This window comes from Heterocephalus glaber, unplaced genomic scaffold (genome assembly GCF_053883595.1).
Source record: "Heterocephalus glaber isolate CG9 unplaced genomic scaffold, H.glaber_assembly_v1.0 deba00000470, whole genome shotgun sequence".
NCBI classification, from domain to species: Eukaryota; Metazoa; Chordata; class Mammalia; order Rodentia; family Bathyergidae; genus Heterocephalus; species Heterocephalus glaber.
In genome coordinates, this window is record NW_028258145.1 from 639356 (window position 1) to 653831 (window position 14476).

General features: G+C 40.1%; 1 protein-coding gene across 6 annotated transcripts in view; it reads left to right on the forward strand.

The window, feature by feature from the left end:
• Anapc1 (anaphase promoting complex subunit 1) overlaps positions 1 to 13433 on the forward strand; it is a 112974-nt gene extending 99541 nt beyond the window's left edge. For 5 of the 6 annotated variants that reach the window (XM_021257970.2, XM_004844316.3, XM_004844318.3 and 2 more), the window contains 7 exons: positions 127 to 194; positions 1152 to 1290; positions 3902 to 3988; positions 4978 to 5073; positions 6648 to 6846; positions 10584 to 10718; positions 12064 to 13433. In XM_021257970.2, the coding sequence (XP_021113629.1) occupies positions 127 to 194; positions 1152 to 1290; positions 3902 to 3988; positions 4978 to 5073; positions 6648 to 6846; positions 10584 to 10718; positions 12064 to 12179 (840 nt within the window). In that variant the 3' untranslated portion in view covers positions 12180 to 13433. Of the gene's footprint in view, positions 1 to 126; positions 195 to 1151; positions 1291 to 3901; positions 3989 to 4977; positions 5074 to 6647; positions 6847 to 10583; positions 10719 to 12063 lie in introns of those variants that run through there. The other variant, XR_002394746.2, reaches the window with a different exon arrangement.
• Positions 13434 to 14476: the final 1043 nt, after the last annotated feature.

Sequence of the window (14476 nt, forward strand, 5' to 3'; positions counted from 1 at the left end):
GTTTTTGTTAACCTCTCTGCATCTCTTTCCAGCTGTTGTTATTTCCTGTGTGAAGTGTGGGTTTCACTTTGTCAGACTGGCATTGTTTCAGTTTAGGATTGACTATATTTACGTTTATCTTGGCAGATTAAAGTTAAAGGCCCAAGATACTGGGAACTGCTCATTGATTTAAGCAAGGGAACACAACACTTGAAGTAAGTATATTGAATTTCTCAAATGTACCTTTTAGGAAGTTAATACAAGTATATGGGAGGTATGAATTATGGATCATTGTCTAGAGTGCTGCTTATCACTCATTGGTCTCATTAATTAAAACAATGGTTAGGATATGTATTGAATAAAGTGCTCTATATCTTTGAACCAGGCTTATATTAGAAAGTGAAAGTTTTAATTTGGAAAGCAAATCCTAAATATTTACATTTATTCATTGAGGAATTTGAACTGACTTAGCTTGCAACAGTAATGGAATTGTCTCTTGGTACAGTAATAAAAGATGTGGTTTAAGAAAATAGGGCTGAGATGTATGTCCTTGAAGGGATGTTATTGTAACAACTGATGTTTGTCAAACCACGCCTTCTGTAGCACTATTCTTTTGTTAGAATGTTCTCCTATTTTAAGATTATAGTAGATTTCTTTTGGATTCAAATAGTCTTGTGCAAGTAATTTAGCATGTTAATTTTATACTTTAAATTATATCTTTACATTTTTTAGAAAGTTTTAACAAGCATGTAAAAGTTTTTATAGTGTAGTTCCAGTTCATAGTTTCTCACTTTCTAAATGATAGCTGATTTCTGTGTGATTCTATCTTTAGATTTCCAATATTATTTCTTTTCTGCTGCAGACCAGTTACTACATATTTATGTCTCTGTCCCATGAATAGTGCTGGGGTTATAGGGAAAACCAAGCAGTGTTAGATAAAATGCTCCCTATGAAGTTCATATTTGAGCAGATAGTCAGAATACCTTCTCATTTCACAAGTACCATGCATCTAGATATGAGAGGAAGGTGGAACATTATTTGAGGCTTCCTTGTAGGGGTAATTTTAGACATAGGAAATAATCACATGCGTCAGTGGAGAGTAGTCAAGACTTTTATCTCCTGTAAACATGGTGTTATTTCTCTGATGTTAAGTTTTTATTTTTCTCTTTCAGGTCCATTCTTTCCAAGGATGGGGTTTTATATGTTAAGCTCAGGGCAGGTCAGCTCTCCTACAAAGAAGATCCAATGGGGTGGCAGAGTTTGTTGGCCCAGACTGTTGCCAACAGGAACTCTGAAGCCCGGGCTTTTAAGGTAGTGTTGATTGGTGAAAAACTCAAAGATGAGAGGAAGTAAAATCTCACTTGCTTCCTCTCTTAGTTGCAGGTTGTAAAGCCTGATTGAACTTCGCTCCCTTTGCTGTTTTATATGGCAGCATAATAAACTAGGGACAATCTGTCAATACTCTAAGTAAGACTGTTATGTAGAAGCAAGAACACACACAGTATCTTTTTTTCTTTTTTTTTTTCAGATATTCTTTGTGTTTAATGTATAATTACAATAGTCACATGCACATCCTAAAATTAAAAAGTAAAAAGTTATTCCTAAAATCATGCGTCAGTAAAACTTGCCTGGAACTGGTTATATAATATACACGACATGTATACTACTTTGTAGCACAAAATTTCTCAGAACACACATGAAAAATAGAATAATTTATATTTATAAAAAGCACTATTTTATGAAAAAAACAACTGAAACTCAGAAAAAAGTGGTCAGTATATTATAGGACAGCTAATGCCCTGTTTCTCAAAATCCTTTACAAAAGGAGGTAGATTCATAAATTAACAGTTCAAGGTCTGGTATTTCAATGTTACTTTTTTTTCTTCTTTTGCTTTTCGTCTGCTTCCAGTTTAAGCTTAACTTCTTCAGCTGTAAGGGCTCCAAGTTTCTTATTCTTTGCTTTCTTAACCTTTTCCTTGATGGTAGCCACATCAATTTTAGTTTCAGTAGAAGCTTCCTTAACTTTTCTTTAGGTGGAATAAACGCTTTATTTCTTTCCTCTTGTCTCTTACTGAGAGCTTCTGCTTGTTTAGCCTTTATTGCTTCCATTTTCTGTCGCTTCTTCTGATTTGCCTTCAAAAACACAACATGGTATCTTAACACCATAAAAATAGCTAATTCTACTCATTCATTCTCAACTCAGTGAAAATTTGCTACTTCATAGAAAAAATAGAAAAAGATTTTTGCAACCTAGCACTTCATAATTTCCATTTTTAAATCATCATTTGTTTCTTGAGCTTGATGAGGATGAAATTATGATACATTCACTTTTTTATTAGTGTATTATTTGCACAGTGTTTGATTGTCAATATGATGGTGTTTGAAATGAAAAATAGTTAAAAGAACATAGGAATCTCATTCCTATGGAGGAGTTAGTATATATTTTGTTCTATAGAACTGAAGTTTCTTTCCATGATCTAGCATTAAAATTTCTGAATTTAACCCCAATTTTTAGGAATTCCAGGAGCTAACATGTTCTTGCTAAAGATAGTCTCTTTAAGGCAATCAGGACCCTAGTTACATACATCAAACGTGTGGCAGATAGACCAGCTAAGGGGCAGCCAGAGGACTGATGTAGCTTCTTTCTTCCTCCAAGTAGGAGACAGCTGTTTATTGTAATTCAATTCATATTTCATATTAGGTCAGTTAATAACGAGCAGACCTTTATAATAGTTACCAGAATTTAATCTATAAATAGTTCCCAGTGGATTTTGTTTGGCAGTATTTAGTGGGTTGTCTGTGAAATACTTTTTTTTTGTTTTGGTACCAGGGATCGAACTCAGGACCTTGCGCTTGCCAGGCAGGTGAGGTGCCACTGAGATACATCCCTGGCCCCTATGAAATACTTTTGAGGCATTTATGAACAAGGTTTAACTTAAGTTAGCCCTATTGCTTGTAAAAATTGGAGCCCTTCTCAAAGACTGATACAATTTATAAAGAAGATAGATGAGTTCAGACTTGAGTTTGAATAGGGAAAGTATGTAAAACTTAGAATATGGGCTAGAGGTGTACTCAGTGGTGAGCTCTTGTCTAGCATGTGCAAGGCCTTGGTTCCATCTCAGCACTGAAAAATAAAGATAAAAATACTGATTTCCTGCCTGATGGGATTCTGGAGATTTTCCCCAATTTTTTTTTATTGTGGTAAAATATATATAATATAAAATTTACTGTCTCCAGTGATAGTACATTGATTCTGTTTTCCAACCATCACTATTGTTCATCTCTAGAACTATTTCATCTTACAGATCTGAAATTCTATACTCATTTAATGCTAACTTCCATTTTTTGTTTCCTGGCCCCTAGCAACTGCCATTTTCTCCTTTCTTCCTCTGTGATTTTGATTATTCCAAGATCTCGTGTATGTGGCATCATCACATCACATGGCGTTTATCCTTTTGTTACAGGTTTATTTGCAAGATATTCCATTGTCCTGATTTTTCTTTAACAGCTGTAGTTCCTAGCAGGCTTTTTAGTTAGACATTGAAGGAAGGAGAAAGTCTTTTTTGGATAAGCTGTATAAGAAAGAAGACCTGCTTATTATTTGGTTTTTTTTGGGTTTTTTTGGTTTTTTTGGGTACCGGGGATCGAACTCGGGTCCTTGCGCTTGCGCAGCAGGCGGCGAAACCACTGAGCTAAATCCCCGGCCCAGACCTGCTTATTATTGGCCTTTTGACAAAAGTTTTATATAACTTCTCAGCTGAACAGGGTGGTGAAGCTCTGGCAAGTTTGTACATCTTGGATTTTATGGGAGCATTGTACAGAAAGGGGGTGGTACAACTCTGCGTTATAATTCGAGGAGATAAGTAAGTGATCTTTTATTATCTCACATTATTGTGGTTTGTTTTTGTTTGTTTTTTTTTAGCCTGAAACAATTTCAGCATTTACTTCTGATCCAGCACTTTTGTCATTTGCTGAGTATTTCTGCAAACCAACTGTGAGCATGGGTCAGGTAAATATTACCAGTATTCTTCATTTAATGACCTACTTGGTTAATACTGTTCATGCTTCATCCTGCTGCTCGGTCTTATGACCCATCTTTTTTTGGATACAATTTTGTACATCTTGTTTGTAGAGCCTCAGAGTCTTTTTGTACTGTATACCTTATTTATACAATACTGTAATTTTTGCTGATTATACTGTATAGTACAATAATGTAGTTTTCTGTTCTGTTATACATTACAGAACTGCATGTAAGAGTTATGCAAATAAAACAGAGTCATCAAGTTGGAGTTTCCTTTGACCATTTCTTTGACCATTTCTTTGTTCTGAATATTGTAATGTACATATATGATTCGTCATTTAATGACCAATTCACTTAACAACTTAGTTGCAGGAACAGAACTCAGTTGTTAAACGAGAAATGTCAGTATATGGTTTGCTGAGCTTCAGGACTAGAATTTATTATTATTTCTGTTGATGGATTATCAAAAATACCTGTAATATCAGTATCTCTCTTTGAAATTAATGACATGCCTCAGATATATTTGGTGGTTTTTTGCAAGTATACATTTCCATGGTTTAAAACTTAAATTCAGTAACTTCCTACTTTAATAGGAGAAACAACTTAAAATTTCACAGACATTAGTTTTGATGGGTGATATTGTTCTCATTCTTATAGTGATTTATGTTTTCAATGTTTACTGCCTTTCTTGTATTTACATAATTTCATCAGTTTTGTTTCCTCTGTATATGGTAATCCTTTCTGAGATTGGCAGGAATGGTGGTGCAGGCCTGTAATCCTAGCACTAGGGTGGCTAAGGCAGGATGGCTGTGAATTTCAGGACAGCCTGAATTACACAGCAAGACCTTGTCTCATAAACAAAGAAAAAAGAGATACTGTTTGATATCATTCACTGTAGAGCTAGTTATACCCTTGTTTCTTGAATTGATTTTGGAATCTGCTTTGATGTGCTACAAAATGTTTCTGGTTTTCCTCAGAAACAGGAAATTCTGGATCTCTTTTCTTCAGTACTCTATGAATGTGTTACACAGGAGACCCCGGAGATGTTGCCTGCATACATAGCAATGGATCAGGTATGATTCCAAAACCCTGTTTTAATTCTGATGAGATTTATTCTGAATTTCAAATGACCTTCTGAATTAGTGTGGTTAAGTTCCCTAGATACCTTCCTTTTAGTTTCTCCCTTGCTTTTAGAAATCTTAAAAAAGGTTGGCTGGGGATTTAGCTCAGTGGTTTTGCCACCTGCTGCACAAGCAGTTCGGCCCAAGTTCAATCCCCAGTACCAAAAAAAAAAAAGGAAACCATATCACAGTTGGAAGCTCTAGATGTTTCCATTCTCCCTCTCCTCCTCCCCTGCCTAGGGGAGGAATAGCACATCACCCCCCGCCCCCCAATCCCCAAATGGTCTCTGATCCACTCCTGGCAAAAGCCTCTTCATGGAAAAGATTACAAATGAGCAGTGTGTGAGCAAATAGTGCCCTGATGATGGCAGGGAGATGTGAAATGATACCTATGTGATGCAAGAAGTTGTAGACCCAGTGCATAGTGACTTAAGAGAGTGGAGTTCGTTTAAAAATTTTTCTTGCCACTGCTGTTTTATAAGAGCGTAATGTGGGTACTGCAGGAAATAATGCTTAAAGGCTTTCCTAAAGGATTGGACCAATTTATTCATTTTGGGTTGGTAGTAATACATATAACTTTTTAATAATATCATATCATTCCAACCCAAATTTGTAGTTAAGCAGACAGTTTTCTAACCTGGCTAAAATTTGTTGGGAAATCTTAAAATACAGATCTTCAAATCTTGTTCCACAGCTAATCAATTGGAATTTCTGAGGCAAGATCCAGAATCTATAGTTTTAAACAGCTCTTCAAGTGAATATGATACAAGGAGTTTACAGATCAGCATTTGAGACTCAGTGTTTAAAGCCAAAGAAATAATCTGTAATGATAAAATAATCTACTAGAAAGCTGAGAAGGGAAATAAAAACCACATGGTATTATGTAGCATTCTTAATTAAAAGAATTAAGAATTTTCCAATATGAACAAGTGGGTCCAGAATGCTTTTCTTTTTGTCTGGAATTCACCCTTTCTCAGTGGGAAATTCTGAATTGGTGATACCTGCTGGCACTGCTTCTCATGGTCTGTAGAGCACCTAAGTCACTGGCCTTTCATTTCCCGGCTGAGAATTCCCCACCCTTTGCCCTCCACATCCTCACTCTTCACAGTCAGGGGCAGGTCTGTGGGCAAGCCTTCTCCCAATTGCAGCCATGACCATGTTGTGGATAGGTGTCAAGAGCAGTGAGATCAGTGGTGTTGTTTGCCTTCTTCCCCCATACCTGTTCTGATCCCTGTCACATCATTGCATCCTACCTGAGTTTCCCAGAGGTGCTGGTTGTACACCTATATGGTGTTGATTATTCATTTGGACCTGTTGCACCTTTCAAGAATGAGCTCATTTCCTGAAAGCCACTTGTGTGGGGTTTTATTGAAGAAAGAGCTGTGCACTTGTCCTGGGGAAGGGCTTCTCTGAGGCAAACAGCTCACCACACAGGACGCATCCTCTACTGCCCTTTGTTGGCCTTGTGAGCCACATGTAAAAATACTTCTGAATGAAGCATTAAGTGGATTGCTGTCTTCCTCTAGGCTATAAGAAGACTTGGAAGAAGAGAACTATCTGAGACGTGCGAGCTGTGGCAGATAAAGTTGGTGTTAGAGTTTTTCAGCTCCCGAAGCCATCAGGAACGGCTGCAGAACCACCCAAAGCGAGGGCTCTTCATGAACTCCGAGTTCCTTCCTGTGGTGAAGTGCACCATCGATAACACCCTGGACCAGTGGCTGCAAGGTAACGATGGCGTCCTGCCCTTAGGCTTTGCGAATGTACTGGGTCGGGAGGTTCTGTTTTCACAGATTTAATTGGTAAGCAAGAGAAATCAAGTATTAGCTAGAATGACTACAGATTTAATGTCTCCAATCAGATGAGTTAGACTCCGATGATCTACTTCAGCTTCTCTAAAAACATGCACCCAACTTAGCTTTATAAGCTTTATAGAAGATACAGATAGAGTACCCTGAGCCCGTCCTTGGACCCTGGGCGCAATGTAATGGTGGCTTTTTGCTGCACTGCTGCCTTGGATTACAAGGAAAGTGTACAGGTGCTTGTAACTTGTGGAAGTAATTCTATTCACATGAGGCAAATGAGGGGCCTTTTATTTGTGGGAATGTATCTTACATATTACCCATGCCTGGAGTTGTTTTCTGTAGTTGACTCTTTGATCTTTCCATTCCTCTCAGTTCATTCAAAGTGACTTGCTTTGGGTAAATACAAATCTTAGTAGTATCAGTGGTAAGAATTCTTGATTGATTCATTAAGCTATTAGTAATCAGTATAAGCTAAACATTTGAATATAATTCAACTAAAAGCTACAGCCCTGTAATACTAGGAAATAAACTTCTGGAAAAAACTTGAATTGTGAACCAGATTGTAAGGGCTATACATGGAGAACAGCAGTTTTAAACTCTCCAACAGCTGTGTCCAGTCTGTCCTTTTCTCTTGGCATTTAAAAAGGTCATGTATTTTAGAACTCTTTTCATTGGTCACTTTTATTCTCATTTTTAGGAAAAAATCTATTACTTAATTGGTTTTGATTTTTTTTTTTATTCAGTTTTGCATTTGATCACCCATAGCAAACCTTTGCTGCTGGTGAGAACTGTGTCCATGGATCTTTGCAGACTCTGAGCTGTGATGTTACAGAAGGGATTCAGACTCCAGCAGTCTCCCTACAGCAGTCCCTCACTGTCACATTGCTGTTGAGGGCATCTGTGGATCCCAGCAGAGCTGCGAGCCTCCTCTAAACTGACTTGCCATTCTGATTTTTCAAAAATGTGTTAAGTTTTAATGAAAAACCATCACTTTTTAAAAAACTCTTAAGTAAGTGGTCACCACTTTTCTCACAAGCACTAGTGATGGCTGCATTTCTGCATCAGGAAATGCTGGTTGTATTTTATCTCTGAAAATCACAGATGCCCAGGGGGACCTTTAGGGTCACTCATGACTCAAACTGCACTCCCAAAATGTGAAAATGAGCAAATTTATCATAGTGTATAGACGTTTTATGTGTGTGTCTCCTCAATAACTCTGGGCATAGAAAGTGGGTTTTAAGTTTAAGAACTTTAAAATGTTTTATTAACTTTTTATTATGGAAAATGTGGAGCATTTGCAAAGTAAGTAAAGTGGTATAATAAATGTCCTCTCTGAGCTTCAGTAGTTACCAACATTCTGTCTTGCTTGTTTCATCTGAACCTTAACTCATTTCAGGGCTCTGTTATTTTCCAAATTTTACCATTGTACTTTGCCACCAGGGTTGAGATACAGTACAGTTTTTGGCACTGCCAGGTGTGGTAGTACATGACTAATCCCAGCACTCTAGGAGGCTGAGGCAGGAGAAGTGCAAGTTTGAGCCCAGCCTGGGCAATTTAGACTGTATCTCAAAATAAAAAATAAAAAGGGCTGGGAATGTAGTTCACTGGTAGAGCACCCCTGAGTTCAGTCCCTAGTACTGAGGGCAGGGGGTGGAGCTAGGAGGCATGAAAAGCATTAAAGAGATGCTGTGAACCGCTGTGTTCTTCATGATCTGTGACTCAAAGAAGAATCTCTTCCTGCCTGCTTTAATCTCTTCCTCTGCTGCCTTCCCCAGCGCAAAGGTTTCCTCCTCCTATAGACTAACATTCTTATTGGTGTGTTCAGTAGAGTCTTCAGGTTTTTTTGTTTGTTTGTTTTTTGTTTTTTTGGTACCAGGAATCAAATTCAGGACCTTGCGCTTTTGGGGCAGGTGGCAGCACTACTGAGCTAAATCCCCAGCCCGAGTCTTCAGTTTTTATCTCACTCTATCTCTGTAATATTGAAGCTTTTAACAACTTGTTGTTCCTTCGATCTTTGTGATAGCACACTTCCCTGGTACTTTTTAAAAACTTTTCTGACCACTCTTTCTCAGTCGTTGTCACCATTTCACTGTTAGTTCCTTTCTTGACCCTTCTGGGATTCACCCTTCTTCTTTTCCCTTCTCCTCTCCTGCAATAGGCAGTCCATTCCAAAGTCTTCCAGTCTAACTCTTGAATATTTCTTAAACATGCCCACATTTTATGATTTTTGTGTGGAACAAAACTACTATTCCGCCTTTTTATTCTTATCCCCTCTCTGATATCTCTGGTCAAGTGATAGAATGGCTTCTTAAAGAATAAATTGATCTAACAGCACTGCTTAAACCTTTTCAAAGGCTTCTGATTCAGTTGTACAAAAAAACTCTTCCTGTGTGGCCACCAGAATTGGCGTGAAATGCAAGGCGATCTTCCCTTTCAATCTTGGCGCACCCTCCTGCTGCTCTTCAGTGCCACTTTGACCACATGGCTTTCCCAGTTCTGCATGGCACTGAGCTCTTCTCTCCGTGGAGCCTTTTTCCTAGCCTTGCCTTCTGAGCTCATACTATCCTTTCAGTCCTGATTTACATGTCCCTTCCTCAGGCTTTCCAAGGCCTTTCAACTGTAGGCAGCTTTCTTGTCACCTTTATTATCCCTCAGATTTTTTTTCTGTTTCAAATGCCTATGTCTGCAAGTGATAGAAGGCCTGACAAAATGAGCTTCTGTAAGGGTAAGGCAGGCCCTGAGCTTCCACTGTCTTTCTCTGAGGTTCCCTCAGCTACACTCTGTGCCATGGCTTTCTCCTCAAGTGCCCTTCTTCTCATGGTGAAAACAAAGGGGCAGTGACAGTTCCTAACCCCACATTCAGTGTGATGCTCAGAGGAAGAATGGAGTTGCTTCTAGGGCCTGTGACACAAGAATGAGGAAACTTCCTTCCTAGATGCAAGCATGGCATCGAGTCTCTCTGCAGTCTCTGTCCTGAGTGTGTCTGTGTCCATTCCTGTGACAAGAGTCTTGGACTGGATGTTGAGATCTCCCTGTCCTAGGCTAACCACGGTGTCAGGAACAGTAGGATTACTTGGACTGTCCTGGTCTAGTGCTTCTCAAAGTGTGGTTCCTGGAGCAACAGCATAGCACTTGAGAACTTGTTAGAAATACAGCTTTTCTGGCCCTCCCCCAGATCTACCTCATTGCAAACTCTGGACTGGGGCCACCTGATGGTGTTTTCACCAGCACTCCAGGGAACTGTGATTCACTCTAAAGCTTGAGAACCTCTGGCTAGGACTCAGCTGGATCTAGACCTGGGACTGAAGGCCCTCAGATGTCACCCCAGGGAGGGAAGGGTAGTGGGTAGTTCAGTGGGTGTGTGGGGAGACTGCCTAGTGGCCACTACACCTTTGTAACATTCGTGCTGATTTGTAATTACACATTTGTATAGTTGTTTGGTTAAGGTCCCTCTCCTGCAGCGCTCTAGATTCTGCAGTGACAAGTCTCACTCCACTTTGCCACGGTAGCCCCAGTGCCCAGCATAGTACCTGCCTGGTACAGAGTCAGTGCTCAGTAAGTGCTTGATGAGTACTGCTTCCTTCATTAAGGGAGGCATTCTGGTGCCTCTCAGTCCTGCCCTCAGTTGGCTCAGCGCCTTCCTTGTCTGTTCCTTCACAGCCGGGGGAGACACGTGTGTACATGCCTACCTCAGTGGGCAGCCCTGCGAGGAGTCAAAGCTGAGCATGCTGGCCTGCTTCCTCGTCTACCACTCGGTGCCTGCCCCACGGCATCTGCCGCCTCTCGGCCTGGAAGGTAAGGCATGTTCAGGTCCTCCTCTTGGCGCCTCTGTTATGGCCCACTGTGCTCCATTTTTTGCAGGAAGAACTTCTAGAGAGTTACTTCCTCTAGTTTGGCTTTCATCTTCACTCATGTTTCTTTGTCACTGTTGAGAAATTGTTCTGAAAAGAACTATCAATTTTATACACATGTAAACTATTTTCTATGTTTGGAAAAGAATGAATTCTTCACAGAACTGCAAAGCCCAATATTAGTAAATTAAATATTCGTATTATTCTTCTGTATTAGTTGACTTTTTATTACCTTTTTTCTGTTTTTTAAAATCACATGTAATCTTAATTTCTGCTATTGTAAAACTTTTAAATTAACAACTCTCTAACTTTGTGTTTAAATTTTTTTCATAATAGAGTGTAAAAAATTAACATTAGCACCTATTGGTTAGAATATGGAAACAGGTAAAAAAATTTATCCAGTAAGCTGAATAATAAAACACAGTGAATCCTAAGCACCCTTGTTTATTTATTATCACAGTCAAATTGCTGTCCATTAATGGAGGATAAAAAAATATGTTTCAGAATGGTAAAGATTATTTAATCAGTTAAAGTTTAGTGACATTACTAGTTTGTGGCTGATTTGAAAACTTCAATAGAGACTTTTTTTTTGGTACCGAGGATCGAACTCGGGTCCTTGCGCTTGTGCAGCAGGCGGCGAAACCACTGAGCTAAATCCCTGGCCCAATAGAGACTTTTTTTATAATTACTGTTATTACTATTTTATATAGAGACCTCTAGTTATGGCCATGATGGAATTTTTTGTATTGAAGTGACTGTCCCACAGTAGCAAGTGTGAAAGTTGGATGAAACACACAATAGCTTTCAAAACACCAGACACCCAGGCATACCCCAGATGAATGATATGTAGTCTCTATGGGGCCTGAGAGGACGAGGTGTTGGATCAACTTCTGTTAATCACTTTCAGCCTGTGTTCTTAAGACTGAATCCACGGATTAGGAAGGAACCAATTTCAAAAAATCACAAATTGTAATTCAGAGAAAAAACATAATTGAAAGTAGATGGGCACATTTCCTAACTATTTAAAAAATGTGTAATTAAACAGTATCAGGGGTTCCACATCTTAGTAATTTTCACAGAGACCACTTTCTGAAGTGCAGAATGGATAAATTTAAATTCTTAAACCAAGTTCTGTATTAGAGCAGGGAATTCATAATTGAGGTACTGTCACTGGGTGCTGGTTTTCATGGGCAAGAATGCCTGCTTCAAACACGATCCTGTCTCTGTAGGTCGGAAAGTGGCTGCTCAGCTGACCCTAGTTAGAGATGTGACCTTTCCCATTTTTTCAGGGAGCACAAGCTTTGCTGAACTCCTCTTCAAATTTAAGCAGCTGAAGATGCCGGTGCGGGCCCTGCTGAGATTGGCTCCTTTGCTCCTGGGAAATCCACAGCCCATGGTTATGTGATGATATCCGGGACCAACCCAGTCCTGAAACGTGACTGCATAAAATTGTGGCCAAGCTGCAGAAGCATCCTGGTTCTGTGACATAACGAGGGGGCAATGAGCTGCACACACCTCACTGTATTTTAAATATTCCAAAGAGTCTGTTGTCAGCGTTAAAAAACATTATATGATTCATAAAAGTGAGTTAAAATTTGCTTTGTAAATAAAGGGTTTTTTTGTTTGTTTTCAGAATTCTTGATTGCTTAGTTTTGGACTTCAGAAAATAGAGTAGCAGGACTGATAAAGTCTTTCAGCTGTGGCAGTTCAGGTAAAGTGTCAAGGCCACAAAGCCTAGTTATCTGTTGCCATGAAAGATCTTTTAGTTCTGGTGACTTAGGATGTCACAATTATCTAAAATTCCCAGACAAGCCAGGTGTAATGGCAGCTGCCTGTAATCCTAGCACTCGGGAGGCTGAGGTGTCATCAACTCAAGCAAGAGCTTTATACCCGAGTGGAAAGTTGCCCAGCAGGAAGTGTTGTGGACTGCATGTGTCTTGTGACTGTCAACAGCTGGGAAGAGTGCCCTCGCCAGGAGCTGAATCCTCTGGCACCTTAATCTTGGACCTCAGCCTCCAGAACTGTAAGAAATAAATCTTGAGTTTTGAGCCACATCTCCTGTGGCATTTTGTCGTGGCAGCCTGAGCAGACCAATAATGAAGCCTTCTCTAAATAGCTAAAATATGAAGTTTCCACTACACATGGGTCTTCAGAAGATGCATTTTAAAATAAAACAATCTATTTCTATCCAAGACTTGAGAATGTCTGTCCCCATGGCTTCTGGACTAGATGATGATGGAAGATACTCCCCATGTAAGGGTGTCTCCAGCTTCAAGTTCTTATACAGAAAGGAGAAGGCTCCCTGCTGTCCAGAGCCTACCGTGTGCCCCAAGCTTTCTGTGGGACCCTACACAGGTAGAGGCTGGGAGACTTCACCCACTGATGAACTGATTTCACATTTCTTATATGTCCTCACCTGTGATGTGTAAGTCTGAAAATAAGAATGGAAGCAAAGTAGTGCCTGCATTGAGACTTCAGCAGAGGCCTCTGCAGAGGGCCTTCACCTGGAAGGGCTTCTCCGAGAGGCAAAGCATCCCCCACCTGCCCCAGCAACTTGCTCCCAGATATGAAGCATAGGAAAGAATTGAATGTGAGTGAAAAATGTGCTTCCTTTTGTGCTTAAAAGTGTTTTTCTTCTAATTAAAAAATTTAAAATTTAGATGGTAGATTTTGAAAATTCTGTTTGAATCCAGAATTAACCTAAAATTCAGGCATCTCTTCACTCCCTGTTGTCTTTGATTGTGTGCTTTTCCCTGAATAAAGGATGACTCAAAGGACAAGTTTCAGACACATGTTAACTTGTAAAGGAGAAAGAACAGTCAGAATGTTATCAGCAAAGCAAATATTAAGCTGGGCATGATGGTGCATGCCTGTAATACTAGCACTGAGGAGGCTGAGGCAGGAGGATCACAAGTTCTAGGCCATTCTGGGCTATATAGCAGGACTCTCTCAGAAACCCAAACCAACCAAGCAAACAAAAAACTTTAAAGGGAAACAATAAAAGACAGCACACAGTCTGGAAATAGCATCTTGGGCCTGGTGATGAGCTAGCATGGAGCAGAGAGGAGGTTTCGGTTAGTCTACCTTTGAGTAGATCTGCTGGAATCATCAAAGAAATCAGTTCCAGCTCTTTGAAGTGTAGTTCTGTCTGGAGTGTACAGCCTCCTTGCTGCCATGGCAAGGGAAGAGGTGGAGAAGTGCAACAAGTGTTTTGTTTGGGAAATGATAGAAGGACCCTTTAGCCAGGATAATGGGATCCTCGGCAACAGAGGGAGGAGGGTGAGGGCTCTGAACAGCCCTTCTGGGGACCGAGTGTATGGCCATGGGGCTCCCCTCTCCAGGGAACCTTGGGAAGCAAGGAGCCAAGTGTAGACCTCTGCAAGTACATTGCTCCTTGGTGTGGGAGCCTTAACTTGGTTACAGCTGTACCTTCACTGACAACACTGGGACGAGTGTCAACTGTGAGACATGAATTGTGGTGTCGTGGAATCCTTAACACAGTCCAGCTGGGATGGGAAAGCTGGGTGTGGAGCCATGAGCCTGTAATCCCAGTATTCTGGGAGGTTGAGGCAGGAAGGTCAGAAGTTCAAGCCCAGCCTGGGTCACGATGACTTCTCTAGGGATTGTTCCTATAGCACTTTGGATTTGGGATCAAAACTTATGCCTGACACGTGCTCAAGGGAAGAGTGGCTATGATCGAGA